The sequence below is a fragment of the Leopardus geoffroyi genome, chromosome C1 (assembly GCF_018350155.1).
Source record: "Leopardus geoffroyi isolate Oge1 chromosome C1, O.geoffroyi_Oge1_pat1.0, whole genome shotgun sequence".
Taxonomy (NCBI): domain Eukaryota; kingdom Metazoa; phylum Chordata; class Mammalia; order Carnivora; family Felidae; genus Leopardus; species Leopardus geoffroyi.
The window spans coordinates 92870561-92897764 of NC_059328.1; the positions used below are offsets into that span (position 1 = coordinate 92870561).

A 27204-nucleotide genomic window follows, 5' to 3' on the forward strand; every position below is an offset into this window, starting at 1 on the left:
GATACTGAAAGTGGGGATTTCTCTAACACCTCTTTAAGCCTGCAGAAACATGTAAATTTCATTTTGGTGGAGAAATAGTTGAGAAATAATCTAATTAAATTCATCTGATTCTTCAGCCCAGAGAGACTTGCTATTTTTGTGAAAAACTGAGACCAATTTTTTGGTTAAACTTGACGTGGAGAGGAGGTGCACGGAAATAAAACTACTCTTCCCAGTGTGTTTGGAATGCATTGGCCTGAAACTCAGTAGACTGCCACCCAGTTTTCCTGGGAACCGGCAACTCTGCAGTCAACACAAGTTTGCTTTCCTAACAGATGGAAACGCCAGAATTGTGACAGGCCCGCAAGAACTGAGGCTGCCTTGTTCGACTTTGACACGGGTCCCTCTGTTCCTGTCACAGAGCCCTCTTTTTTCTTAAATATCCCGCATATGCCGCTTGGGAAACTCATTCTCCAGGCCGTCGGAGCTTTAAGCGCGGATCGCATTCGTTCTCGGCGCCCACCCTCTCTGAACATTTTGCTGGGAGATATTTATCGCTCCACCCTTCAGCGTCTGAAGAAGAAATAATAGTGCAGTTTCAACTTGACGGTTGAGGATAGGCCCCGGAGCGGCAGGGGGCCAAACCCCCCAAAGTCTCTCTCAGCCCAGTTCCCCTCCCGCACGCCCGTCCGGGACCCCAGAGGCAAAAACGCCGTCGCCCGCCCCGCCCCTCCTCCCCCACGCCGGCCATTGGCGGGTCCGAAAGACGCGGGGCGTTGTCGGTTTGAATGGGAGAGACCAGCTGGGGCGCAGGCGCAGAGGAGGGAGCGGCGGAGGCCGGGCGGTGTTGCGGGACCCCTGGACAGGGGAAGGAGGCGAGGGGGGCGAGGAGAGCCGCAGGAGCTCTGGCTCACGTGACCCGTAGCGAGCTGGGGCGGGGGCCGCGCGCCTGCCTGCCGCGGTGCCCCTGCCTGGTGAGGCGCCCGCGGCGCGCGGACTCGCCTGGGGGAGGGGCCACAGTCACCCGTCCTTCGCCCCAGGCGGCCGCTGCCGCAGCTCAGTGGCGTCCGCCGCGCTCCCGGGACTCGCCGGCCCGCGGGAGGTGAGTTCTGAGGCGTCTGAGGGCGCCTCGCGGAGGGAACTGACGGGGAGAGTCGGGTGTGTGCGGCACGGTGGGGTAGGCGGTGGGTTCAGGGTCCGGGGTCCCGGGGCCGTCCGCTTTGTTCGAGGTGGTCGGCGGGGACAGGCGCTGCCAGGGACCCGAGTGAAGAAACCAGAAACGGGATGGGGAGTAGCTGGCTGATGTGCGAGGTGCTTTCTTGTTGAGAGATTTTTCAAGTTTTTACAAGTTTAAGAGCTTTGTTCCCCTTTTAAAATAAAAAGTATGATAGGGTACAGCGACTCCTCACGCATTCTGAGTGTAACAAACAGTGGCTTAAAACCCCGAACGCCTGTGGAATTAACCCGAGGCAGACAGCATTCACTTGTAGTCTTGCGTTTGCCGACTGAAGCCGGCAGTGTTTGTCGGACACCTGCGTCTCCTTCGTTTTCAGTTCGCGGATTCTGGGCACAGACTTGTCGAATTACCGTAGAAATTGGTAGTTGCTGCGGAAAGTTTTCGCAAGCAGAGAATGTTGAGAAAGCCCTTACCGAAAATCTATAAAAAACCTACGAAGAGTAAAAAGTGGAAAATCTATACTTTCCTTGTTTAAATGGTAACTAGTTAGATCGTGTTAACTAGCAGCATTTGAACTCTGCTCAAGAAAACGAGTAAGGGTGGCAATTTTATTTGCCTTCATGCATAATTTAAGCCTGCCACAGAGTTAAGCGGAGTAGGTTCTTGGCTTTCCTTTCTGCCGGCTTGTGTTGGAAGCTCTCGTGGTGTGTGTGGGGGGTTAATGTACCAACCCAGCTGAATTTTCAGGCTGCCACTTTAGGAGGGTGCGCGAAGATTTCCGGTCTGATAACCACCGCTGTGATTACCTCAGATAAAAACCACTTTTGCTAGGGTTGTCCCTGTTGGAGAAACAGCTTTAGTTGATTTTTCTGCTGCCTCCTTCTAAACAAAGGACGATCGCTGTTGGTTGACCCGGGCGGGTGTGAGAAGAGGGAGGGCTCGGGAAGAGGGCAGTCTCGGACCTCCTCTGCTTTACACCTTACCGTGGATTCATTCAGGCAAGCTCTTTCTTTAGGCTGTTATTTATAATATAAGCAGTGGAGCAGATACAAAGTAAAAAGTTGTACGATATTGCTGTAGAATCATTTCCCCCCAAATCTGCTTTGGCTAGATCAGCAGTTTAGCTGTATTTTCTAATGTTATTAAGTCAGGCATGAAGTGTTACAAATATTATATTTTAATATAAATTCCAGACTTGGTGCTAGGCTAATTACAACGAAGATAGCCTATAGTGATTTTGTAAATGGCCTTGTACTTAAGCATAGAATATGTCTGAGATTTACCCAAACAGTAAAATTTTGTAATTTTCTGGAATTCAAAAACCTGATGTGGATTTAGATTAGTCTAATAGTAGACATTTAAAAAAATGACATCTATCATTATTACTACTATACTTTATACTTTTGTTAAGTACCAGAGCCAGGCACTGGGTTAGGGACTTTATAAATCCTATCTCTCATCATCACAACACATGTTGGATAAGTGTCATTATGCCCAAACCAACTCTGAGAGTTTAACTAGCTCAATATCACATAACTAATAAGTCATTGTGCTAGGATTCAAACTGTGGCCTGATCCCAGAGCCCTCGCTGTGTTGCTTCTGTGCGATTGTTTAAATCTCCTCCAGATCTCTGGATTCCATTTGTAGGGACATAATTCACTTTTAAGATGCCTTTAGGTGTTGTGTGTTGGTAACCATGCAGAAATATTTCAGTCCTCCTTTTAGGACAACTGTCTTCCTTTTAGGACCTTTTAAATCATGTAACACTTTCAATATCCTTTAATCATCTATTTTATAAAGACAGTAAAAAATTGAGTAAAACTTTTCTGAGGTATTTACATGAATATGAATTTACTCTTTACTGTGGAGCACATATGTGTTAAGGCCCAGTTTTCTCACTATTCTAGGATTCTTTGCCACTTCATAGTTCTTCACAGGCAAGAAATCAAAAGTTTGTTGACCATCAATTATGTGCAAAGCAATTTGCTTGGTGTTTGTTGTGAGATGACAAGAGAAAATTTCCTATTCAGTAGTTGCTTCTGGAATTATTCCAAAACTTTTCTTTAAAGTTTATTTATTTTATTTTGAGAGAAAGAGCAATCAGGGGAGGGGCAAAGAGAGAAGGGGAGAGAGTCCCAAGCAGCCTCCCTGCTGTCAGCACAGAGAGCCCCATGAGGTGCTCGAACTCACCGTGGCATCTTGACCTGAGCTGAAACCAAGAGTTGGATGCTAAACTGACTGAGCCACCCAGGTACTCCTGGAATTTTTTTTTTTTTTTTTTTAATATTTATTCATTTCTGAGAGAGAGAGGGTGTGGGTGGGGGAGGGGCAGAGAGAGAGATCAGAGGATCTGAAGCAGGCTCTGAGCTGACAGCTGTGGGCCTGAAGCAGGGTTTGAACTCAGGAACCATGAGATCGTGACCTGAGCTGAAGTTGGATGCTCAACCGACTGAGCCATCCAGGTGCCCCGCTTCTAGAATTTTTTGAAGTATCTATCTTCTTTCTCCATGTTCTACCGTATGCATTGCTGCCAGTTTATCTTACTAACACAGACCCAGCTTTGTTATTCCTTCGTTGAAAAAATTACAGGGTTAAATACAAGGCCACATATATATTCACAGCCCCTAATACTTTTATGTTTGTTTATTTTTGAGAAAGAGAGTGGGTGGGGGGGGGTGCAGAGAGAGAGAAACAGACAGACACACACACACACACACAAAGTCTGAAGCAGGTGCCAGACTCTGAGCTGTCAGCACAGAGCCTGATGCAGGGCTTGAACTCAGGAAACTGTGAGATCATGAGGTACACTTTAGTCCCTTCTTAGACTTGTCTTTTCCTACTCCTAATCCAGTGTGCTTGTCCTGGGCACACATTCTGTGCATTCCTACCTCCTTGCTTTTGCTTGAGTCATTTCCCTGTGACTGGAATGCCTTTCCTCCATTTGCCTAACAAGGGTCCACCCATCCTTTAAGGTGCAATGTGGATTCCTTGCTTCCAAAAAGCTTTCCCTGGTCCTTTTTATTTAGAATCATTCCAGGAGCACCCAGGTGGTTCAGTCTGTTATGCGTAGGACTCTTGGTTCCACTCAGGTCATGATCTCACAGTTCAGTGAGGTTGAGCCCTGTGTTGGGCTCTGCGCTAACAGGGCGGAGCCTGCTTGGAATTCAGTCTCCTCTCTCTCTCTTCCCTTCCCCCCATTCTCTGTCTCTCTCAAAATAGATAAACCTAGAAAAAAAAAATTAGAATCATTCTTACCATATCTCATAGCATTACTGAATTGACTAAGCACATTTAAAAAAAATTATCATTTTTATTTATTTTAATTGAAATCCAAGTTAATTAACATACAGTGTAATAATGATTTCAGGAATAGAATTTAGTGATTCATCACATATATAACATCCAGTGCTCATCCCATGAATAATCATATTTTTTCACAGGATAGTGATAACATTTGGAAGAAGATAAAGTTATATTTTCCTATAAAGAATTCTAAATTCAAACTGTCTAGGGACCCTTATAGACATTTTTAACCATTGTGCGTTTGGGATTTATTTCTACTTAAAAATTTATTTGAAACCAGTTATGCCTCTTTAAAGTCCTTCTGTTAAGAGAACTAGTTTGTTGTCACTTAACTCTAGAACAATGCCTAATACAAAGGACCACTTCTGTTCACTACTGAGTTTTTCATATATGTATTGATGTAAGCTGATGACTCACCAACACAGATAGTACTAAATAGCTATAAGTCAATATTCTCTGGTAACTTGGTAACGAGTTTTTCTGTGAGTTGTGTTCTCCTCGTTCTATCTCTTCTGTCTCTCTCTCTTTCTCTCTCTCTTTTTTTTTTTTTTTTTTTGGGCACAGCAGTGTCTTCAAAAGCTGTATTTTTAATTTGTTTCTTTGAGCTCCAATTAACTGCATCATGGTTGTCCAAAATTTATATAGGCCCTAAAAAAGAAAAACACCTAAATAAACTTACCTACTTTATTTATTTATTCATTTATTCATTCATTCATTCATTCATTCATTAACAAAAAGATTACAGATCAGAAAGGGCAAGAACTAATATATATACACTTAAGGGTTTTGTTTTCTTTTGGTAGAAATTGGGCTTAGTGTAAATTGTCAGTGTTTTTGGATTGCAGACATATTCTTGTGATCTCTTGGTCTTTTAACCTGAGTAGTCATTTGGAAAGCACTGAATATATAATTGGGAATGATGAAAATTTAGAATGTGTTTTTTTCCCTCAGTCCTTACAGTGTCTTTTGTATCTTTGGTATTGTAATACTTCTATGAATCCCATTTTTATGTGTTTATAACAGTTAACTATAAATCATTTTTCTTATGTGTCTAATTGAAACTCAGAAGATTGTTAATTTTCTTTTTTTTTTTAATTTTTTTTTTCAACGTTTTATTTTTATTTTTGGGACAGAGAGAGACAGAGCATGAACGGGGGAGGGGCAGAGAGAGAGGGAGACACAGAATCGGAAACAGGCTCCAGGCTCTGAGCCATCAGCGCAGAGCCTGACGCGGGGCTCGAACTCACGGACCGCGAGATCGTGACCTGGCTGAAGTCGGACGCTTAACCGACTGCGCCACCCAGGCGCCCCAAGATTGTTAATTTTCTAATAGATTAAAAGGACTATATTTAACATTGTTTTGTGGGAGAGAAAATTAACATTATTTGTAAACTCGGCTTTAGTTTGATGAGAAAACCGAGTAATAGGGAGAAAAATACTAATTTTATCTAACGAACATACCTATTCCTTTACCTATATTTTTAAATATAAAGTCTTGTTGGAGCAGTACTTGTGATTCGGTAACTGCTTTGCAGGGAAAAAAGGAAACCAAGATTAGGGATGTTACATAAAAGTAATCTGTCTTTTGTCCTTGAAATTTTTAAACAACTATTTCATCCTCTTGAATTATTGTAATCACTGAGGATTGTAATGACGAAACAGCAGTTTTAATGATTGGTGTAGTGATTGGCATAATTCAGATTGACTCCATGTATAGTATAAAAATGGAGCCCCTTTCTAGTTTATCACCCCCCAGAAAAATCTTCAATATTCTTCCTGATTTATCATGGCCTGCCAAACCAAAGACACTGAGTTTGCTCATGCAATAATTATTATATCCATAGTGCTTTGTGTGGAGACTTTTGGAAACTGCTGTTGACCTACAAACATTCAGCATTTCTCATATAAGTAGATGCATACTTGGTCCTTTCTCGCTGTTTAACAACAATGCTAAGATGAAGGTTTGAAATATTCAAATCTTTTTCTTCTTCTACATTACATTTTCTTTTAGTATTTATCTAATTTGAAATTTCATATATATTTGTATTTGGTTATCCAGGAATAATTCATTGGAGTCTTTAAGTATAAATTTTCCCCATCAAAAAAGGAAGATTATGCGTAGTTGTTTAGAGTGGTGAGCTTTTAGTTGTAAACATTGAAAACATGAAAAGGAATTCTTACTGTATATCATTAAAATTGTTTAGGTTACAGTACTCTGAAATGGTTGCATTTGTTGTTTTGACATTTCTAAAGGCCATAGCTCTGGATATATGTATACACACACACACACACACGTATATCCAGATTTTTTTTTTTTTTTTTTTTTTGAGAGTGTGTGAGCATGACTGCGGGAGAGGCACAGAGCAAGAATCCCAAGCAGGTTCTGCACGGTCAGCAAAGAGCCCGATATGGGGCTTGAACTCACAAACTGTGAGATCATGACCTGAGCTGAAATCCAGAAACAGATGCTTAACTGGCTGAGCCACCCAGATGCCCCTGGATCATAATATATTTTTTTAACCTGCCAAGAATAAAAATGAGAATGTTGCCTGGGTGGCTCAGTCGGTTAAGCATCTGACTCTTGGTTTCGGCTCAGGTCATGATCTCGCTGTTGGTGAGTTTGAGCCCCACATCTGGCTCTGTGCTGACAGCATAGAGCCTGCTTGGGATTCTCTCTCTCCCCCTGTCTGTCCCTTCCCTGCTTGTGCACGCGTGCTGCCTCTCTCTCTCTCTCTCTCTCTCAAAATAAACCAATAAACTTAAAAATAAATAAATAAAAAAGTTTGAAATAGTGCCTTTAGTTTGCATAGATTTGCTATCTTTCATAATGACCTTGAGGATTAATTTCAAATACACTTGGAAAGCCTTCTGACTGGTAGTATACCTTTTTAAGATTTATTTGGATTCTAGAACCATTAATCTGTTCTTTGAATTTTATTCTATTTATTTAGCTGATTGATAGTCACAAACAGCTCATTAGAAAGTTACACTGTTACATAGCAGTTACACTGTTAGCTATGCTTGTTTTCTAAACTAACTTGGCCTACTGTCTCACAGACTAACATTGATTGTTGTAGATTTAAAAATTTACAATAAATTAAGACTTAGCCTTAATTGGAGTATGTATTTAGGATTATGTATTTGCTTAAGGAAAATTTTATTCATACAGTTTTACAGCATAATCTGTGGTAAATTTGCATTTCTCCAGAATGATAGAGAATAGAATGATTTGCTTAACTAAGCACTGTGATTATTTTATTAACTTGGGATCTTGTAAAGTAATTTACATTTGCTATATGTTACAATTATCAGTTGATACTAAAACCATGTTCAACACTATACATAGATTATATATGGATACACACACAGGTATAATTTTGAGTTAACTTTAGTTCAGAGTATTATGTAAAAATTTGGTTATAGTATTGGTTTAGAGATTGAGTATGTTGAAAAAAGAATCAGAACTTTTATGCATTGCTTTAATTTTTATTTCATTGCACTTTCTCTTTAATTTTGCCGCTGACTTATTGCAGGATTAACATTTAGATCTCATTGGTACTTTAACAGTTTTTAATGTAAGTTGTGCAAAAATTCAGTAATGTCGGTCACTCAGTTCTACTTTTTTACCCTTCAGATTCTTTCCCATTTATCAAATTTTACGTGATTTCAAATTATCTCATTTGATATCTTTATTTTTTCCAGCTATTATTTGTGAATATAGGACTTTACCAAGTACAAGTTTAAAAGAAGTATTACACTTTTCCCTCCTCAAAGTCTAAGACTCCATTTTCTCACCTTGGAAGTATCCCTCTTGTAATCCGATTTGTCATTCACTGTGCAATGCTACTGTTCCATCTACCTTGAAAATTGGAAATATTGGCGTGCTCTTTGTTACTGCTTGACCTTTACTTCTCGTATCTAATCAGTGGCCATTGTTTTTCATTTTTCTTTAGGTATTCCTAGCTAGATTACCTAATCAAGTACCCAGCCATTCTAGGGTTTGACTTCCCTTGCTTTAGGCACTAATTTCCCATGTCAGTCATGTATTCTCATGTCAAAATAATTTTTCTTGCTTTTATTTTGTTCCCTCAGCACCTGCCACACTAAAACCAAGCTCTGAACTTTTCTCTCTATTGGACTTTATTTTGGCATTCTTTTTTTATTACCCCCATTATTACTGTGATATGTATTTGTTATAACCTGTACCCTTAAGTCTAATATAAAAGAACTTCATTTTAAGTGTGTTCTTGATTCTTTGTCCATATTTATCCCTGCCCAAATTGTTAAAGGGCTACTGTATCTGACTTGAAACATTACAATTGAAAGGGATTTGGAGAATTTGACTGTTGCTCCTTACAGGGAATTATTAGGATAAAAAGTTTAAAGAATTTAGATTATCTAACCAGGAGGCAAAAAAAGTAAGTTATATTTATTGTCTGATGAGTGTTACCAGTTTATAGAGATACTTAAAGAATCAGACCAGAGGTTATCGGCATTTAAGTTGGATAGCTTGAATAAATTGAAAGAAAGGACAAATGATAATACATGTAACTGTGTACTGTGTTTCCGCATTGCTTAGTTTGCAAATATTTTACTGTTGATGGAGTAAAGTAAGGATAGGATTTATTGTTTACTCTGATTACATACCTTGGACAGTGCCTAGAAGTCCACCTAGCTGTGTAATGGGAGTCTGCCTATTTTGACTTCCTAATCAGGTAATTAAAAGTGAGGCTGGGGCACCTGGGTGGCTCAGTTGGTTGAGCATCCGGCTTCGGCTCAGGTCATGATCTCGCAGTCCCTGAGTTCGAGCCCCGCGTCGGGCTCTGTGCTGACATCTCGGAGCCTGGAGCCTGCTTCTTGTTCTGTGTTTCCCTCTCTCTGCCCCTCCCCTGCTCATGCTCTCCCTCTCTCTCGCCCTCTCAAAAATAAATAAATATTTTTTTAAAAATTAAAAAAAAATTGAGGCAATCAGAATTATATACTAGCTTATCTTTCAATATGCTTTTGTCAATTTCTAGCATATAGAAAAAAATATTTATCTTTCTCTTTATTTCTGTATGGTCAGACCAAAAGATGCTGAGAGTTTTTGTTAGCAGTGAGGTTTTAGGAGCATTGTTTTTTAAAACCTGGGAGATACTACTAAGCACATACATGTTCCTTGTAAAGTATTAGTTATAAGTCTTAATGGAGATTGGAGGTTAAATTTGATGACTTCTTAATATTCTTTCAAATCTATAATTTCCATTCCATTTCCTGGTCCTGTCATTAAATTTTCTTATCCTAATGAACATAATTTAATATTTATTAAAGATTTTATTACTGTCACACTGGTAATATATAAACTGTGTGTTAAATATGAAGTGGGTTAACTCTTTGTAATGTGGAGCATAAATGAACACATTGTTACTAAATCAGAGAATTCTTGCAGAATTAATCATTGAATCAAGAATTACTTGTTCAGTGAATAATTATAAGATAAGAAATGCTACTTTATTATGGAGATTGTAAATGAAAGAGCGACTTCTTTGGGTATACATTTCTTTTGGGAATAGTAAAACCATGTTATAAATTGTCCATACAGAAATGGTGAATAGCATTCTATCTTCTTGCTTGTTTTAATTATTTTTAAAATATTTCTCTATGCAGTCTTAAATAAGGTATTTCACAATTCCATTTATTTACATTTGTTAATTTGACTACATGTATCCATTTTAATAAGTATGAAGTTAATATAGTTTTAATGATTGCTAAAATTTGGAATTTCATAATCTGGATAAAATAACTTTCCAATTAAGTTATAACTTAATTCAAAATTTAATTTATTCTAGTACTTCACCTTCTGCCCCATTTTATAAATAACAGCCTAAATAGCCTAAACCGCAATGTGGATAGGGGAAGACCTTTTGGTTGACAGTTTAGCTGTTGTGTAATCTAGATGTACATTGAAGCTATTGCTGTTAATATCTACACTAATAGTGTTAATAGAGTTTTATTATTAAGGAGGCACAATGGAATTCTGAACAAAAGAAAAAGAGGTTTGTTGGATTAATAGCTGCTACCCTGTCTTTTCATCATTTCTTAAGACACTTTCTTTTGCTGGCCAAGGGAAGGATAAGAGGAATAATATTTTGTGTTTTTTATGTGTCAAACTGGTTATTAATATGAAAACATCATTTCCTCTGGGAAGCTTGTCAATATTCCCAAAGCAAGTCCTTTCCACCTTCTACCTTCTTCCTCCTCAGGAATCCTTACCACTCTGTTTCCTACTAACCTCTCTCAAACTGTACTTGATTAACAACACAGTGGGTATGTGTGATTTAGAGTCTAGTTTAAGTTATAGTTGAAATATTTATTCATTTATTTTTAAAAGTTTATTTTTGAGAGAGACAGAGACAGCCTGAATGGGGGAGGGGCAGAGAGAGAGGGAGAGAGAGAATCCCAAGCAGGCTCTGCACTCTTCAGCACAGAGCCCAATGCAGGGGTCAGACTCATAACCGACAGAGCCACCCAGGCATCCCTAATTGAAATATTTAAAAGGATGATGTGCAAAAGGAATTAGGCTTATTGGATGGAGAAGGGAAAAAATAGGTAGAAATGGAAAGATTATTCAAAGTATGGAACAACTTTCTAAAAGGACTATTCAAAATTAGGATTAGCTACCTTAAGACTTTTCCGGGAATGAGGTAGTAAAATGTTAGACTAATTTACCTATAGTGTTGTTTATAACATTGAGATTCCAGGACTTAATAATTGTGTTTGTGTGTGTTTATAAATTACATCTATTTATATATACACATACATATATCTTCTTTGTTTCTGTCAGTTGTTACCTTAGAAGTTATAGTTTATATCTGATGTTCTGTAGTTTCTCTGTGATAGATCTGGGTATGGGATTCATTTTTATTTATCCTGTTTAGGACTTAGTGTGCTTTATCAATCTGCTAATTCAAATCTGTCTTCAATTCTGAAAAATTCTCTTTATCACTGAAGATTTTGCCTTTACTTTTCTTTGTTTTTTCCATCTAGTACTATAATTAGACCTCTGTCAGAGCCTCTCGTTTTGTCTTCCTGTTCTCTGAACTGCTCTTCAGTGTTTGTCTCTTTAATTTATTTGTGAATGTCAGGATAATTTCTTCAGATATCCTTCTAGTTCACTCATTCTCTCTTTAGCTTATCTGCTGTAGTTTTTAACCAGTACATTGAGTTATTACTACCAATGTTCATAACAGTACTTTAGTAGTAGCAAAAAATCCAAAAATTACAATCCAAATGCCCATCAGTAGCAGAATAAAAATATATTTGGTCCACAGCAGTAAAAATATGCAAACTGTAGTTATGTGCAACAAGATGAATCTCAGAAACATAATGTTAAGTAAAACCACATAAAACTAAATGATATGATTTTTAGGCCTATATAAGCATTGTACTAAAGTTAGAAAGACAAGAAAGGAATAATGAACAAAATTCAGTTTAGAGATCACCCTAGAGGGGAAAGGAAGATGTGATGGGTTAGACTGAGGCACCCAGGAGACTTCAAAGGCAGTGATGATATTGTTGTTTTTCTTAAATTGGGTGGTGTTATATAAATGTTATGTTATTCTACTATACACATATTTTCTAAATTTCTTTTGTACTTAATAGTAATAAAAACATTTTAAAGATCTTAAAAAGTAAAAATAGAATATGCTCTGAGAACAAAGGAATACAAATATAATCTAATGATCAGCCCAAATATAGTGAAGAAATAAATTTAAAGTTTGGATTTGACTTGTTCGAATAATTACCAATTTTTCATTTAACTTGTTACAATAGCAATTTTTAAAAGCTCGAAGTATCATAATTTTGTTTTTAGATACTCTAACACATTCTCCTAAATTTGTGTATAAATAGAAAATAATACATAAAATTATCGTATTTTAGGACGATTTAAAAAATTAAAGTACAGGCCTCAGATGAATCTCATCTATTCATTCACATCCTTATTTAGAAGCTGTGTGATGACAGTTAAGCCCTCTGCTGTTTTTCTCCCATGATTGACATGACAGCAGTCTGTGTGATTATGTACGGCTTGGAATTACTTTAGGTTATTGTTTGAAAATAGGACTTCAAGCAAAGCATCTTGTATTCCTTTTGCAGAAATGTTGCTGAAGTGCTGCCGAAAGGGCCAAAGATGCAAGGATTTGGGACACATTTTGAACCTTTAAGCTGTCTGACATTGACCTCCTTTCATTATTAATAAAGAAGAAGCAGGAGCTTAGGATGTATTAACACCAACTCATTAATATACTAACTGGACAATGTTCTGCAACAATTCTACATTGTAAAGAACTGGATTGGCTGAAAATAAAATAATTTCATATTTTACTCAGCTTATAATATGACTCGATGGAGGAAAATTTGATAAGCATGAGGGAAGACCATTCTTTTCATGTTCGTTACAGGTAAGACCACTACTTTCTTAGTGGGTGACTTTTAATCCTTATTAAACATGTATTTCACTCTGATCATTTCAAATTTAAATTTGAATATATTCAAAATATACTAGCTGTAGTTAGTATCTCTTATAAACTATATTTTCTTTTTGTTGTGGTAAGATTTTATATCCTTTCTATAGGAAAATAGTGGTAGAGATCAATTATATATTATCATTTATTAACATTTTTTGGAAGAATTTATGAGTAGTTACTTTATATTTTGTAACTTATAATACAGGTATAAAAATGAAATCTGTTTCTAAATGTTTGAGGTAAAAGCTGGATTTGTAATAGGACCATATGTGAATGACCTAATTTTTATGTTTCAGTTTTTGTTGGTGATCTTTTATAAGTGAACTTTTAAAAAAGTCAGTAACGGAATGGATGCATACTTTCTTAACATGATAAACTAATAGGTTAATATTTAATGATAAAATATTAGTGACATTTCGGATACATTTAGGAGCAAAGCAATGATATCTTTTTTATTTTAAAATTTCTGTTTATTTTTGAGAGGGAGAGAAAGAGAGCACAAAGTGTGAGCAGGGGAGGGGCAGAGAGGTGGGGGGGTGGACAGAGGATCTGAAGCAGGCTCTGCAGTGTGAGCAGAGAGCCCAATGTGGGGCTCAAACTCATGAACTGTGAGATCGTGACCTGAGCTGAAGGCAGATGCTTAACTGACTGAGCCACCCATGTGCCCCCATCATTATTTAACTTTTATTCTAGAAGTTCTGGTCATTGCACTAAACTATATAATGAACATAAACATAAATATTAGAATGAAAGGCATGTAACCATATTAGTAAGGTGATTAGAATACTAATAGATTCTTTAACATAAATGTCATAAGCTAATAGTAAATAAAACTTGTAGCAGTGAGGATTATTCAGCATATCTAATAAGTTGAAGGTGTTGGTTGCCAAATCCTAGATATCTTAACACACATTTAAGAAATAGATGAATTGTACTTTGGAGCAGATTTGTGTTAGGGCATGGTGCCGAGGAAGTCTGTATAGTCTGTAATATGAGGGTATTTCTATTAAAAAAGTTTTAGGGGCAGTTGGGTGGCTCAGTTGGTTAAGTGTCCGACTTCAGCTCAGATCATGATCTCACAGTTCGTGAGTTCAAGCCCCATGTTGGGCTCTGTGCTGACAACACAGAGCCTGGAGCCCACTTTGAGTTCTGTGTCTCCCCCTCTCTCTCTGCCCCTCCCCTGCGCACGCGTGGTCGGTCTCTCTCTCTCAAAAATAAACATTAAAAAAATTTATAAAAATAAAAAAGTTTTGAATAAAGAAATGGGGGACATTCAACATAATTAAAATGAGCTTTTAATATAACTCTACCCTTTTGGGCATGGTTCCAGAAGTTTGGGAGTTATCTTACATGCTTTTTTCTGCTTCTCACTCTCTGTATCCAGTGTGAAGTCATGTCAGTTTTATCTCCTAAATGTTGCTCGGAATTATCTACCCCATCTGTATCCTCCATATCACTGTTGTGGTTTAGGCCCCCTTCATCTTCCTCTAGACTCACTCCATTCTCCATTCTCACCTCTTAGAAGCCATCTTTTTAATTTGCCACTAGGGGGTTCACTCCAAAAACAGAGCTAACTGTGCAAATTCTGCTTAATCACTGGTGCCTCCTAGTCACCTGTAGGGCAGAGCCAAGCTTAACATAGTATGCAATATCTTCCTTTTTCTAGCTTCTGTGTATTCCTTTGTTCTTACTTTCTTCCAGTCCTAGCCTTGCACTTTGAGCTCTGGTTTCCTATACATGTCTTGCTGTTCCATGTCTCTGTGCCTTTGCTCATGATGCACTCTATGACTTGAATTATCTACTCTTGGAAACCACTTCTAAATGCCATAGTTTGGCTATGTGCCCTCCGTTTGCTCCCATAACATGCTTTGCATATCTCTTTCTTTGCATCAACTATATTAAAATTCATTTGATCTGTTTATAAGTTTGTGTCCTCTTTGACCCCTCCCTTTGACCATTAACTTCCTTAGGGCAGCCATGATGCTAAGCATGTTATCTGATTCATAGTGCACGTGTGATGGAATGTATATTGAACTTCATTGGACATAACTATCAGTTGAACCTAGTAAGTAAGATTTCATCTTGCTAAACATTTCCAAGAGTGGTATACTTCTTGATACTGTGGAAGAGCAGCAGGTAAGGAGGAGTGGATTATACATCTACCTATGGGAAAGTTAGATTTGTCCTTTTTCTATGATATAGCATAGGTCAGACATAGTTGTGTATTGGTATAGGACTTCACCAAATGAAACTTTAAACACTGTAACTATTTTTAGTAAGAATATGCCATGGGGGACTTGGGTGGCTCAGCCAGTTAAACATCCAACTTGATCTCAGCTCAGGTCTTAATCTCAAGGTCATGAGATTAGGCTTAAACAAAAACAGAAACAAACAAACAAAAACCAAATCCCAATATGCCAAACAAAGCTTTAGCTTCTTCAGTGCTTTAGGATCAGCGTTCTGTATATTGATATATATTCTGTATATTGGATTATTGTATAATTGCAGGTAATACTTTTTATCCTTTTTGTTAGGACTCATGGCCTGGTATAAGTTATTACTCTGCTCTGGTAAACAGGTAGCATATATTGTTTTATCCTTCTTGTTCTTTCATTTTGGAAGTCTTCATCCATCCCTGGAGAACATTCTGTGACACAATGAGTTTATAATTTTGAAATAGAATAATTCTTTAGACACTAAGGAACCTCCTGAGAGATATTAGAATACTTTATGAAATATTTTGTGACCTATTTATGAAGGTAGAGAGAAATGGAGACTGATAGTAAAATGAAGTTAGTTTCTAAGCTTTAAAACAGTATATATATGATGGGGGTGTCTGGGTGGCTAAGTCGGTTAAGTGGCCAACTTCGGTTCAGGTCATGATCTCACAGTTTATGAGTTCAAGCCCCACGTCAGGCTCTGTGCTGACAGCTCAGAGCCTAGAGCCTGCTTCAAATTCTGTGCCTCCATCGCCCTCTGCTCCTTGCCCACTCACGCTGTCTCTAAAAAATAAAAAAAATGTTTTAACAGTATATGATTATTTTTGAAATAATTATAATTAGTTTTCTTAGGCATGATAGTATTAATTTTTTTTGAAAATGACTCTTTTAGAGATACATACTAAAATATTTACAAATGAAATCATATGCTTTCTGGAATTTACTTTAAAAGAATCTAGGGTTAGAGAGTGAGGATGGAAATAGAGATGAAACACACTGGTAATATTACATACTGGTAATTGTTGATGTTGAAAGATGGATGTATCAGGTTCATTAGTAAACTAGTTTCTCTTGTATTTCTTTGAAAAATGTCTTTGTTCCTACTTCAGTAACTTTCATATTGTAAAAATTAGACTATTGCACACAATTTGTAAAGGAATACAGTTTTGGTGTTGAATTCTTTAATTTTGCTAGGTAAATGTAGTGGTTAATATTCTTTCCTGAAGAGTATTTGAGGAATATTGAGTTTGAGGTAATGTTGAATAGTGGAAAGAGCGTTGGATTTAGAGACAAAGACAGGATTTCATTTCTCAGCTTTGCAGTCCTATGATCTTAATAGGTCACTCAACCTGTCTGAGCATCAATTTCCTCTTCTGTAGTAATACCTCTACAGTAATTCTCAAGAAGGTTATTTGAGAATTTAACTTAATATAATATATAGTAAAATCACTTTTAAAACTAAGTTACCAATCAAAACTTAAATCTAAATCAAGGTAAATTTATACTACTTTCCCTTTCGCAAGTAAACTAGAATAGATATATGTGGTAAACAGAATGGATGAAAATTGTTTGTGGGAGGTAGGATTGGTAATGGAAAAGATCCATGCCCAATTAGAACACATGGAAGGTGGAACTAAGGTCTGTAAAGAGATTTGACAGCTATAGAAGACAGCACAGTGGAGAAGATGCAGAACACTCTTGTATTGAAGCCTGAGACCTCAATCCCATTGTTTATTCTTAAATAGTATGTAAACCTTTTGAGGGGAGGGTCAAATTTGAACATAATCTGTATGAAATCTTTTTAAATGATGTAGCATTGAGGTTTTAATCCTCTCTTGCTTTCATTGATATACTATGAACACAAGAAACTAAAATTAAGAAGGTAAAGGAAAAATCTAGCGTGGAAGAAAAGTGAATAGTAATAATAATTAAAAATATAAAAATTAAATTGAAATGACATGGGTTTGTGCAAAAAATGAGGAATTATAACTATAACATTTTGGCAAAATGAAAACATTTCAGTTAAATATAGTAGTACTGTGCTTATTTGTAGTTATTAGGAATGTACTTTCTTTGATTCTACAACTAGTTAGGCCATTAGGAAGAATAAAAGAAACTTTGTATGTGGGATGTATTTTAATGGAGGTATTTTCCCGATTTGTCTTCTACTCTGAGTGCGTTCTTTGTTTCCAACCCAGCTGGTAAACAAATGAAGTAATTCTATTCTCTCATAGAGACAGAAAGGATATGAAATTACTTTCTCTCTTACTATTTAATGATCTTCTAAAAAATTTATAAGCCAACCTGCCTTGACTGTTATGCAATTAGATATATTTGATTTTAGGTGTTGGAGATTTTGCCAAAATGTTGACCTCTTTTCTAATAAAACATACCAGAGCTACAATATATCTTAGAATTAATCATTACTAGAGATTTGGGGACTTTATTTTGGGAATTACTTACTGAAATAACTTTTCCAAGGTAGTTTCTCTTATAGGACATTCTTACTTCATGGACTTCAGAGACAGCTGAGCAGCCAGCAGGGTTCCAGTTTGCTGTCACTGTTTCTAATGAAATTATCTAAAATGTCTTCTTAAAAATTTGTAGCTATAAATTCAGTCTGCAGCTAAATTTTGTTACATACATAATTTGGATTGATGGTTCTGGTAAAACGTTGTGTAAGTTTCAAACCAGAAAGTCAAATATTTGTGGTGAAGATGTTTATTTGAAGAAGACACTTCTCTGGTTTATATGGATATAGGCAAACATGTTGTAAACTTCCAATTTTTACATGTCTTATCTATGAATAGCCAGTTCTGCCTTGTCCCTAATTTCCTGGCCAGCCAGCTAATCATCTTGAACTGATGGTGCTGCTGTATGTAACTATTTCTCTACTTCTCCTTCAGTGAAATCATGTGTCATTATTAGTATTCAATTTACAGTGGCATGTAATTTTCCTTAATACTCTGTTGATGGACATTTAAGTTGTGTGTGTGTGTGTGTGTGTGTGTTTTTGCTGCTGTGAATGTCCTTTCACATATATATTCTTGAATTTGTGTACATATAACTTTAAGATCAATTCCTACCAGTGAAATTGCTCAATATATAATTTTCTTACATAATTAGAATCATGCTTAAGTTAAAAATTTTTAATAGAAAAAGTATTTTATATGTAAAAATATCTTTTCCAATTTTTTTTCCTATGGTAATTCTTGAAAGTTCAGTGGTTTCAGTATTCAGACAAATAAAGACACCTAGTTTAGGTAGCCAGTCTAGCGAAAGAATCCTTTAAGAAAATCACATTTTTTACATAGTAGTCTTTGTACTGCCTCATTTCTCTTCATACACAAAATACAGCAATAACCTCATAAAACCTCAAAAATAATCTTTTTCTTTATGAAGTCCCTAATTTTCAAAAATACAGTTTTTTTAAATATTTAATTTTGACAGAGATGGAGCATGAGTGGGGGAGGGGCAGAGAGAGAGAGAGGGAGACACAGAATCTGAAACAGGGTCCAGGCTCTGAGCTGTCAGCACAGAGCCTGATGTGGGGCTTGAACTCACAGACAGCAAGATCATGACCTGAGCTGAAGTTGGATACTCAACCCACTGAGCCACCCAGGTGCCCCTCAAAAATACAGTTTTAAAGGGCAGTTTTTACTTGTGAAAGATGAAAATTGGTTTTATTAATTTGAAATGACAAGAAATATAAATATAGCAGGGGTGCCTAGGTGGCTCAGTCAGTTAAGTGTCCAACTTTGGCTCAGGTCATGATCTCGCAGTTTCGGAGTTTGAGCACCGTGTCAGGCTCTGTGCTGACAGCTCAGAGCCAGGAGCCTGCTTCGAATTCTGTGTCTCCCTCTCTCTCTCTGCCCCTCTCCTGCTTGTGCTGTCTCTCTCTCCCTCAAAAATAAATGAACATTAAAAAAAATTTATAAATAAGTAAATATAGCAAAAATTCTAAGTTTTCCGGTTTAACTGATTAATTTTTCTGTGTGCTTTAGATCTTTCTTCTTTGTATATAACTGGTCTAATGTTGAAGCAAAATGTTAAATAGAGGTTCACTTGCATTATTTTGCCTAAATCCATTAAGTGGGGGTGAAATCACTAGTGTAATTGTGATCACACTGTATCCTTTTACTTAATTACTTGAATTATAAAAAAAGGATACCTGGATGTAAAACTTGAAATTTACCTATCATAGATAACTACATAAATCTGCTACATAACCAAAAGTCTGCTTTGAACCTTTGCAATTGGATCTGTTAATCTTAGTCCAGACTTTTCTCTTTATCAGATTTATTTTCCACTTTTGCAATCCCATTTTAATTTATGGCTTTAAGGAACCGTGAAGTTTTATAGGCTAAAAGACAGCATCTGAAGAAACATGTTAATTGATTGGCCTGCTACTAGAAATACAAAAGTATAATCCTATTTGAATGACTTTAGGGCGAGTTGTGGTTTAATTTCTATTTCTTGTTAAAGCAGTGATTCTCAACTCTGGCTTATATGTTGGAATTACTTGGGGGTGTTTAAAAAATACTATGAGCCAGACCTCATACCTAGAGAGTGGGACCCAGCATTGAGAGCTTTAAAAAGCACTCCATATGAGCTCTGCTGTGGTGCAGCCAGGATCAGGAATCACTGCTCTGTTAGAGTTGTTCAAAGCTAATTCCAGTAAGGAGTAATTTCATGCTGCTCAACAAAATTAGAATGCTTGATGAGCTTAATCAGAGTTTCCCAAAGGGTGATATGTGTCCCTACCACTGGTGTTACATAAGGTAATTTTACTTTTTTATTTTAATACTTACATATTTGTTTTAATGTACATTAGAAAATAAGTATCACACCAAACTCCTCACAGTTCCATGGATACTGCTTTGAAGCCAGATTTTTAAAAATTACATGTGCCAATTTCAAAGAAATTTGCCAAATTGTAGAAACACACTTAAGTGGATGATTATGTAAAATATAAACATGGCAGAAATCATAAAAATGTTAAAGAAACACAGTGGCAACTTTGGTAAAAGTCACCTTCTAAAATCTAGGATTAGAACCTAAAGTATCATTGCTTTTTCTCCAACGTAGATTTAAAATAACTTAATTCTTCTAGCTTTTAAAAATCCAGTGACAGACTTTGAGAATTAGAATTTCTGAAAATATTTAAATTACTGCTTTCTAACAAAGTTTCTTGTCACTTAGTTCTCTTATAGAAGTATGCCTTATAGATCAAAATACTTTGCTCCTTTTTTTTCTGAGGTAGAGATACCATGTGGTGGTAAGGACAGAAAGGAGTGTGTGTGAGTGAGACAGAGAAAGAGATAGGGATGGTAGGAGGGCTTGATGTATGGCTGAGTAGATCACTTAGATACCTAGATAGAGAAGAGTATTAATTATAGGACATCACCTTCCCCAGGTACCTGTTTTCTCCCACACTCTGAGGAAGTCCCTAAGTCTGCCACAACTCAGAATCCTTTAGGAAACACTACTTTAGGTTCTCTCGTTGGTGAAGTTGGTTGCTCTGGGTGGGCCAATTAAAATGGGCTCCATATAGAGGTATTTAGCTATCCTATATAAAAGACATCTGGGGCTCAGAGACATTTGATTAGGCAAATTAGCTCATGCTATAAATAATAGTTTACTGTTTTATCAATAATGTATATATACTTTAATTATAGAGGCAGCTCTTCTAAGCAAGAGTAGACACAGCCAACATTAAAATTGTATTACCTCAAGTTAAAAATAACTGTGGTGCTGTTATAATATAATGTTGTAAATGTCTGTCCTATGTAATTTTATAGAATGGAAGCTTCTTGCCTAGAACTGGCCTTGGAAGGGGAACGTCTGTGTAAGTCAGGAGACTGCCGTGCTGGTGTGTCCTTCTTTGAAGCTGCAGTTCAAGTTGGAACTGAAGACCTAAAAACACTTAGTGCTATTTACAGCCAGCTGGGCAATGCTTATTTCTATTTGCATGATTATGCCAAAGCATTAGAATACCATCATCATGATTTAACTCTAGCAAGGTAATTAATTTAAGCTTTTTAATACTCTTTCTCCTTGAATGTTTCTTAAAAAATGTTTATTCAATTAAAAAAAATGAACTTAATACATTTTAGTGAGTTCTGATTCAGTAGCACTGCATTTTAAAACTTTAGGCTGATCAAAGTTTAATTAAATGATTTAATAGTAGTGAAATGACACCAGAGTTTAATTAAATGAATGAAAATTAATTACATTTAAATACAGAAACATAAGTTTTACATTTTTATTTAAAGTAGGTTTCAAGGCTAATAACGGGTCCTTCTTACCTAAAGCATGTCAGTTGTCCTCTAGGGAAAACTATACTCTGGCTGCTTGCTTTATTTTTAACACCATTTGCTTCCCCCACCCCGCAGGACTATTGGAGATCAGCTGGGGGAAGCCAAAGCTAGCGGTAATCTGGGAAACACCTTAAAAGTTCTTGGGAATTTTGATGAAGCTGTAGTTTGTTGTCAGCGACACCTAGATATTTCCAGAGAGCTTAATGACAAGGTAATAAGGAATATTACATAGTGGGCCAAATGTTTTATTTGAAATTGCTTTGTGTTTTAATTTTACTTAATTATTTTGTAGTTTATCTAAAAGTTAATACCAATGAAGAAAATATTCATAGAAAAATAGAAGTAAAAAATTTAAAATAGTGGAGAAAAAATAGTAGACATTCTTTCATAAGTAATCATTTATTTGGTTGTATGGATGGCCATCATAAACATTTCTTTCTTTTGACCATCAAGGATAATTATAAATAAATATATGTGATAAGCATTATAATACCTGGCTTCTGATTTCAAAATGTAAACTCTGTTGATATCTTCATCTAGGTGGGAGAAGCAAGAGCACTTTACAATCTTGGAAATGTGTATCATGCCAAAGGGAAAAGTTTTGCCTGCCCTGGTCCTCAAGACATGGGAGAATTTCCAGAAGACGTGAGAAATGCTCTGCAGGCAGCTGTGGATTATTATGAGTAAGTAGCACTGATGCAGTCCTGTGGCCCACCTAAGGCTTGGACCTGCTCTACATTCTTTATCCAGTAATACGTTTTAAGTTTGGGAAAGGTTTTAGAATTCTGGACTAGCAAGTAAAAATAAACCATCAAATCGCTGCTAAAATGTTGTAGTGTTGGAATAGAGTAATCCCCTCCCCAGGAAAGCTTTCCTTTAAATTGTTAACCGGTGCCACTTAGTGGCAAAAACAAGAAATATCAATCGTTAGTCTAAACTATTTGGACTAAATTTAGTTTTATCAGTAGAATTTCATAGAACTTCTTAGCTGTAACGGTTCCAAGATTGACTCTGTCCTTGACTCTGGACAGAAACCTGCCTGAATGGTTCAGTAAAGTGTTCCCATTTATTTCCCATAATCATCCTCCATCATACATATACCTCTAAAATTTACACTATGACTGTAAGCTTAGAAATTTTTTTGATAAGAATTTGATTTGTAAATTAAATCAATACATTTTTTTCTCAAACGTATTTTTTCACAACTTTTGTTATCATTTAGGGAAAACTTATCACTAGTGACTGCTTTGGGTGACCGAGCAGCCCAAGGACGTGCCTTTGGAAATCTTGGAAACACACATTACCTCCTTGGCAACTTCAGGGATGCGGTTATAGCCCATGAACAGGTATAGTGCAAGGCTTTGAGGCCAGATCATTTTCCCCATCAGTGTTCTGAATAGTGATTATTCTTTAGTTTTGTTATAGCTATATCTAACTAGAATTTTCTGTTTCAGCGTCTCCTTATTGCAAAAGAATTTGGAGATAAAGCAGCTGAAAGAAGAGCATATAGCAACCTTGGAAATGCATATATATTTCTTGGTGAATTTGAAACTGCCTCTGAATACTACAAGTTAGTCTAATATTTCTATAGATAAATGTAAAATGAATAGTTATGCAGTCCTATAAAATCATAGACTTTGGGTTTAAAACTTGCTTTTTGCACATACTAGCAGCAGGAACTTATACTTCTAAGCCTCAGTTTCTTCATCTGTAATGGATGATGCCCAAAAGCAACGGACAATGCTTTTGGGATTGTTGTGAGGATTGAATGAAAGAATATATTAAGCATTTACTTTGCATAGGACGTGGCACATAGTCCTAAATAAATATTGTACCTTTGATTCAATCATAGCAGTATGACTCCTTTATATTTTTGTTAGTTTTTATCTTTAAAACTGTTTTTAAATGAAATTCTAAACTTTTAAAGTCTTTTAAACCTGTTTAGTGTGTGGGGTATGTATATTTATATGCTTTTTTTCACCCAGTTATGTGTTTGCAAAAAGCCACAAGAAAGTCTGGTAACAAAAATATGACCTAGTTTTCATCAGTGATCACTTAATTCTTTTCTCCACCATTGTACCCTCGTGTTGAACATTTCACCCACCCTCTCCTGCCCATCTTTGATCCTCACCATAAACTGAGGCCCCCATTCACTTGCCTGAGGAGTTGGCAAACCTAGCTTCTTCTGGGAAGGGTCTTTCTGGTCTTTCAATAGACTTGACACATAGATAATAGCAAAGTGTAGACTGTTTGAGATTGTCTGGTCTGTGCTTTCTAGTTTGGAGTTTTCTCTAATTAGTGGGGATTGAAGGCCCATATAGACCTTAGGCAGAAGCCAGTTTGAACCAAAGATACAATGATTGAGTTGTATTTTATTGTTAAAGAATCCAGTGTGAGAGGGTTTGGGATAGTTTGTCATCTAAAAACAAAAGGTAAAATTGCTTTAGGTCCATCTTAAAAACTAGAATGTCATCCCACCCTACTTTAAACATTGACTAATGGTTAATATTTGTTCGTTGATTAGTTAGATATAAGATATCCTCCTAAATAAAATACATTACTATATAAGGAATACGTAGTTTGATTTTGATTTTATTTTGATTTATTTTTTTAAGTTTTATTTATTTAAGTAAGCTCTACACCCAACGTGGGGCTCAAACTCCTGACCCTGAGAGTTGGATGCTGTTCTCACTGAGCCAGCCAGGCACCCCTATATTTTGATTTTAAATATAAAAGTTTCTTATATTTTAAAGCCAAAAGACATGGAAATGTCTTAATTAATAGATGATCTACTTGTATTAAATACTTAAAAGTTCTGCAATAAAGTGGATGGTGGCTGTTTGAGTAAAGAACAGGAGTATGAAGTAATGAAACTTCTTCCCGCTGCCCTCTCCATAAGCAGGCTAAAACTCAGAACTTTCAGGACTGCACAAGAAGGCTATCTTAATGTTTTAAATCGCTATCCTTCAGGATAGAAAGCAGTAGTTAGTAGCAGTTTGGTAAACCTACTTTAGCAATTGAATTTGTTCCAGAAGGACTTCTGAATATTTACAAATTATATCGTCAAAGAATAATGGTGTGCCAGAAAAATACTCCAGGACCTCAAAGCAATTCCAGAAGTCTTGCAAAAATGTTTGAGAGGAGGCAGTGTTAGAATAAGTGTGTGGTCTCCCAAGGTGACAGCTTTGAAGGTATCACCATTAAATATAAAATTTTAGGCTTGTTTGCTTAAAAGTATATTATCTATCATATACCTATTTTTTGTGTAATTATAAATCACATGAAGTATTTGTACTATTTGGCAGAAACTGTAGGAGTCATTTAAGTTACTGGATCTAAAGCATCTGTAGGCTTAAGTGCTGATAATAATAATCAAAACAGTATTTACATTTGTTACCATCTCCTGTGAGCAAGATGCCATTCTAAGCACTTCATATATACTAATTTGTTTCATCCTCACAAAACCCTGTGAGGTATTTTCCCCATTTTACAGACGAGGAAACAGAGAGTTTGAGTGACTTGCCCTGTGACAGAGCTAATAATTGCCAAAGTTGGGATTTGAACCCATTCTAACTTTAGGGTCCACACTCTTAACTGGACACTAGGTTCTCATTGATTCAATGTGTGTTAGGTAGAATCTGGTTAATGTTTAAATGTGGTATTTAATATTTTTCATGAATCAGTGACTACCGATTGTACACATTCTACACATTAGAATTTTGAGTACTATGTTTTGAATTTTGACAAAATGGAAAGACAACAGTATAATTGAAAAGAGAGGTTATGTGGACAAAATTTTCTTACTTTTAAGCTATTGCCACTACAACTTGGATAGTTTTTTTAGAGACACTTGGTCTTGTGTCAGTATTCCTTTTCTCTGAAGAATATTTAATAGGGCTCTCAAATTTATTCTGAGAGTCTAGATTTGGTTTTTGTGTTTCCAAAACAACTTCATTTTGTCTGAAAGTAATGGGGAAAGTATGAGATATTAAACTCTAAAATAAATTTACTTTAGAGGCAGGAAGAAAAATGAGTGTTTTATTTTATGATTATTATAGCCAAAAATAAAAATGATCATTATGTAAGAATTAATTTCTTTTTTTAGAAAGACACTACTATTGGCTCGACAGCTTAAAGACAGAGCTGTAGAAGCACAGTCTTGCTATAGTCTCGGAAACACATACACTTTGCTTCAAGACTATGAAAAGGCCATCGATTATCATCTGAAGCACTTAGCAATTGCTCAAGAGCTAAATGATAGGTAAGTTATACAGCTCCCTACTATAATTATAGTAAAATATAGATGCATTATTGAATCCTTAGAATTTTTCCTTTGTTTTTAAGTTTGTTTCCTTTGTTTTCTTTTTAATTCTTTTTTAAGGAATTTCTTCTGTTTTAGTTACCTTCTCTGTACGTTACTGCTTGAAGGGCTAGCATGTCATAGGAGTTTGCAATGATCCATGTAGCCTTGAACCAAGATCAATAAGTAGGTCACAAACTCGGTTGCCTGCAAAGGTCCTCCTGACTAGAACAGTGTGGGAATTGTGGTGATCTTAGAGATAAGGCCCAGCATAAGGGGACAGCTGTTACTCAGCTCCAGCTAACTGATGCCAGGCAGGACCAAGGGTCTGTAATGTCCAGGTACTCCTCTGTTTTCAAGAGAAGCTGGAAGTCCTGAGTTTTATTTGAAATCTTCTGATTTTTAAATATTGGTGGCTATTTTTTTTAAATAAAAAACTGTATGATAAAACAGAATCTGTGCAGGCATTTAGTCTGTGATGTTTGCTTTAGAAAGAGATTTTTACTTCAGTATGAAGAACTGCTTTTCTGTAATTGTTCAAAATGAAATATGTTACTTCAAGAGGTAGTACATTCTCTCTCCCCAGTGGTGTTCAAACCTGGACTGAATGATTACCTGGTAGGGCTGTCATGGAAAGAAAATGGGCAGTTTAACTAGAAGACCTGTTAGATTTTATTATTTTATAATAAATTGTATGTTTGAAAAGGATGTTTCTCATTTTTTGCTTGACTCTGAGTTTGGTATTATCTGGGTATTCTAATATGTCTCCAGTGATGTGATAGTATGTTCTTTATATGAAAGACCAAATCCAAGAGTGGGAGAGAGCCAAAGCATAAGAGAGTCTTAAAAACTGAGAACAAACTGAGGGCTGATGGGGGGTGGGTGATGGGTACTAAAGAGGGCATCTTTTGGGATGAGCACTGGGTGTTGTATGGAAACCAATTTGACAATAAATTTCATATATTTAAAAAAACAAATCCAAAACATTGTTTATACCATTAATTACTGCTAAATAGCTTTTATTCTACACACAGCTCTCCTTTCATATAACTATATGTTAGCTTTGAATTGTTTTGTAGAATTGGTGAAGGAAGAGCATGTTGGAGCTTAGGAAATGCATACACAGCTCTAGGGAATCATGATCAAGCAATGCATTTTGCTGAAAAGCACTTGGAAATTTCAAGAGAGGTATGTAACTAAAAAATGGCTGTCTGTGCTATGTGATTCACAAATTAGCGGGGGGGGGGGCGGGAAGCCCTATTATTTCTCTGGATTTCTCCTGTATAACCTAGTAATAAATCTATGTTATTCCCTTGGCATAAAAACTGCACAAAGCATTTTGAGATACAGATCAGAGGTCTGTTTGCATTGGCTTTGATGTAGGAAGATAGGAAGGTA

The 27204-nt window shown here is 36.4% G+C and overlaps 1 protein-coding gene across 6 annotated transcripts in view; it reads left to right on the forward strand.

Annotated features, from left to right (window-relative positions):
- Positions 1-739: 739 nt before the first annotated feature.
- Positions 740-27204, forward strand: part of GPSM2 (G protein signaling modulator 2) — a 47219-nt gene continuing 20754 nt past the window's right edge. For 2 of the 6 annotated variants that reach the window (XR_006712571.1, XM_045478501.1), the window contains exons 1-8: positions 753-1081; positions 20988-21209; positions 21582-21717; positions 22047-22189; positions 22729-22852; positions 22961-23076; positions 25612-25767; positions 26886-26994. Coding sequence is in view for 5 of the 6 variants with exons in the window: in XM_045478501.1 (XP_045334457.1) it covers positions 768-1081; positions 20988-21209; positions 21582-21717; positions 22047-22189; positions 22729-22852; positions 22961-23076; positions 25612-25767; positions 26886-26994 (1320 nt within the window). In the remaining variant the exon portion in view is untranslated. Of the gene's footprint in view, positions 1082-1267; positions 1291-12596; positions 12902-20987; positions 21210-21581; positions 21718-22046; positions 22190-22728; positions 22853-22960; positions 23077-25611; positions 25768-26885; positions 26995-27204 lie in introns of those variants that run through there. The other 4 variants (XM_045478503.1, XM_045478504.1, XM_045478502.1 and 1 more) reach the window with 4 other exon arrangements.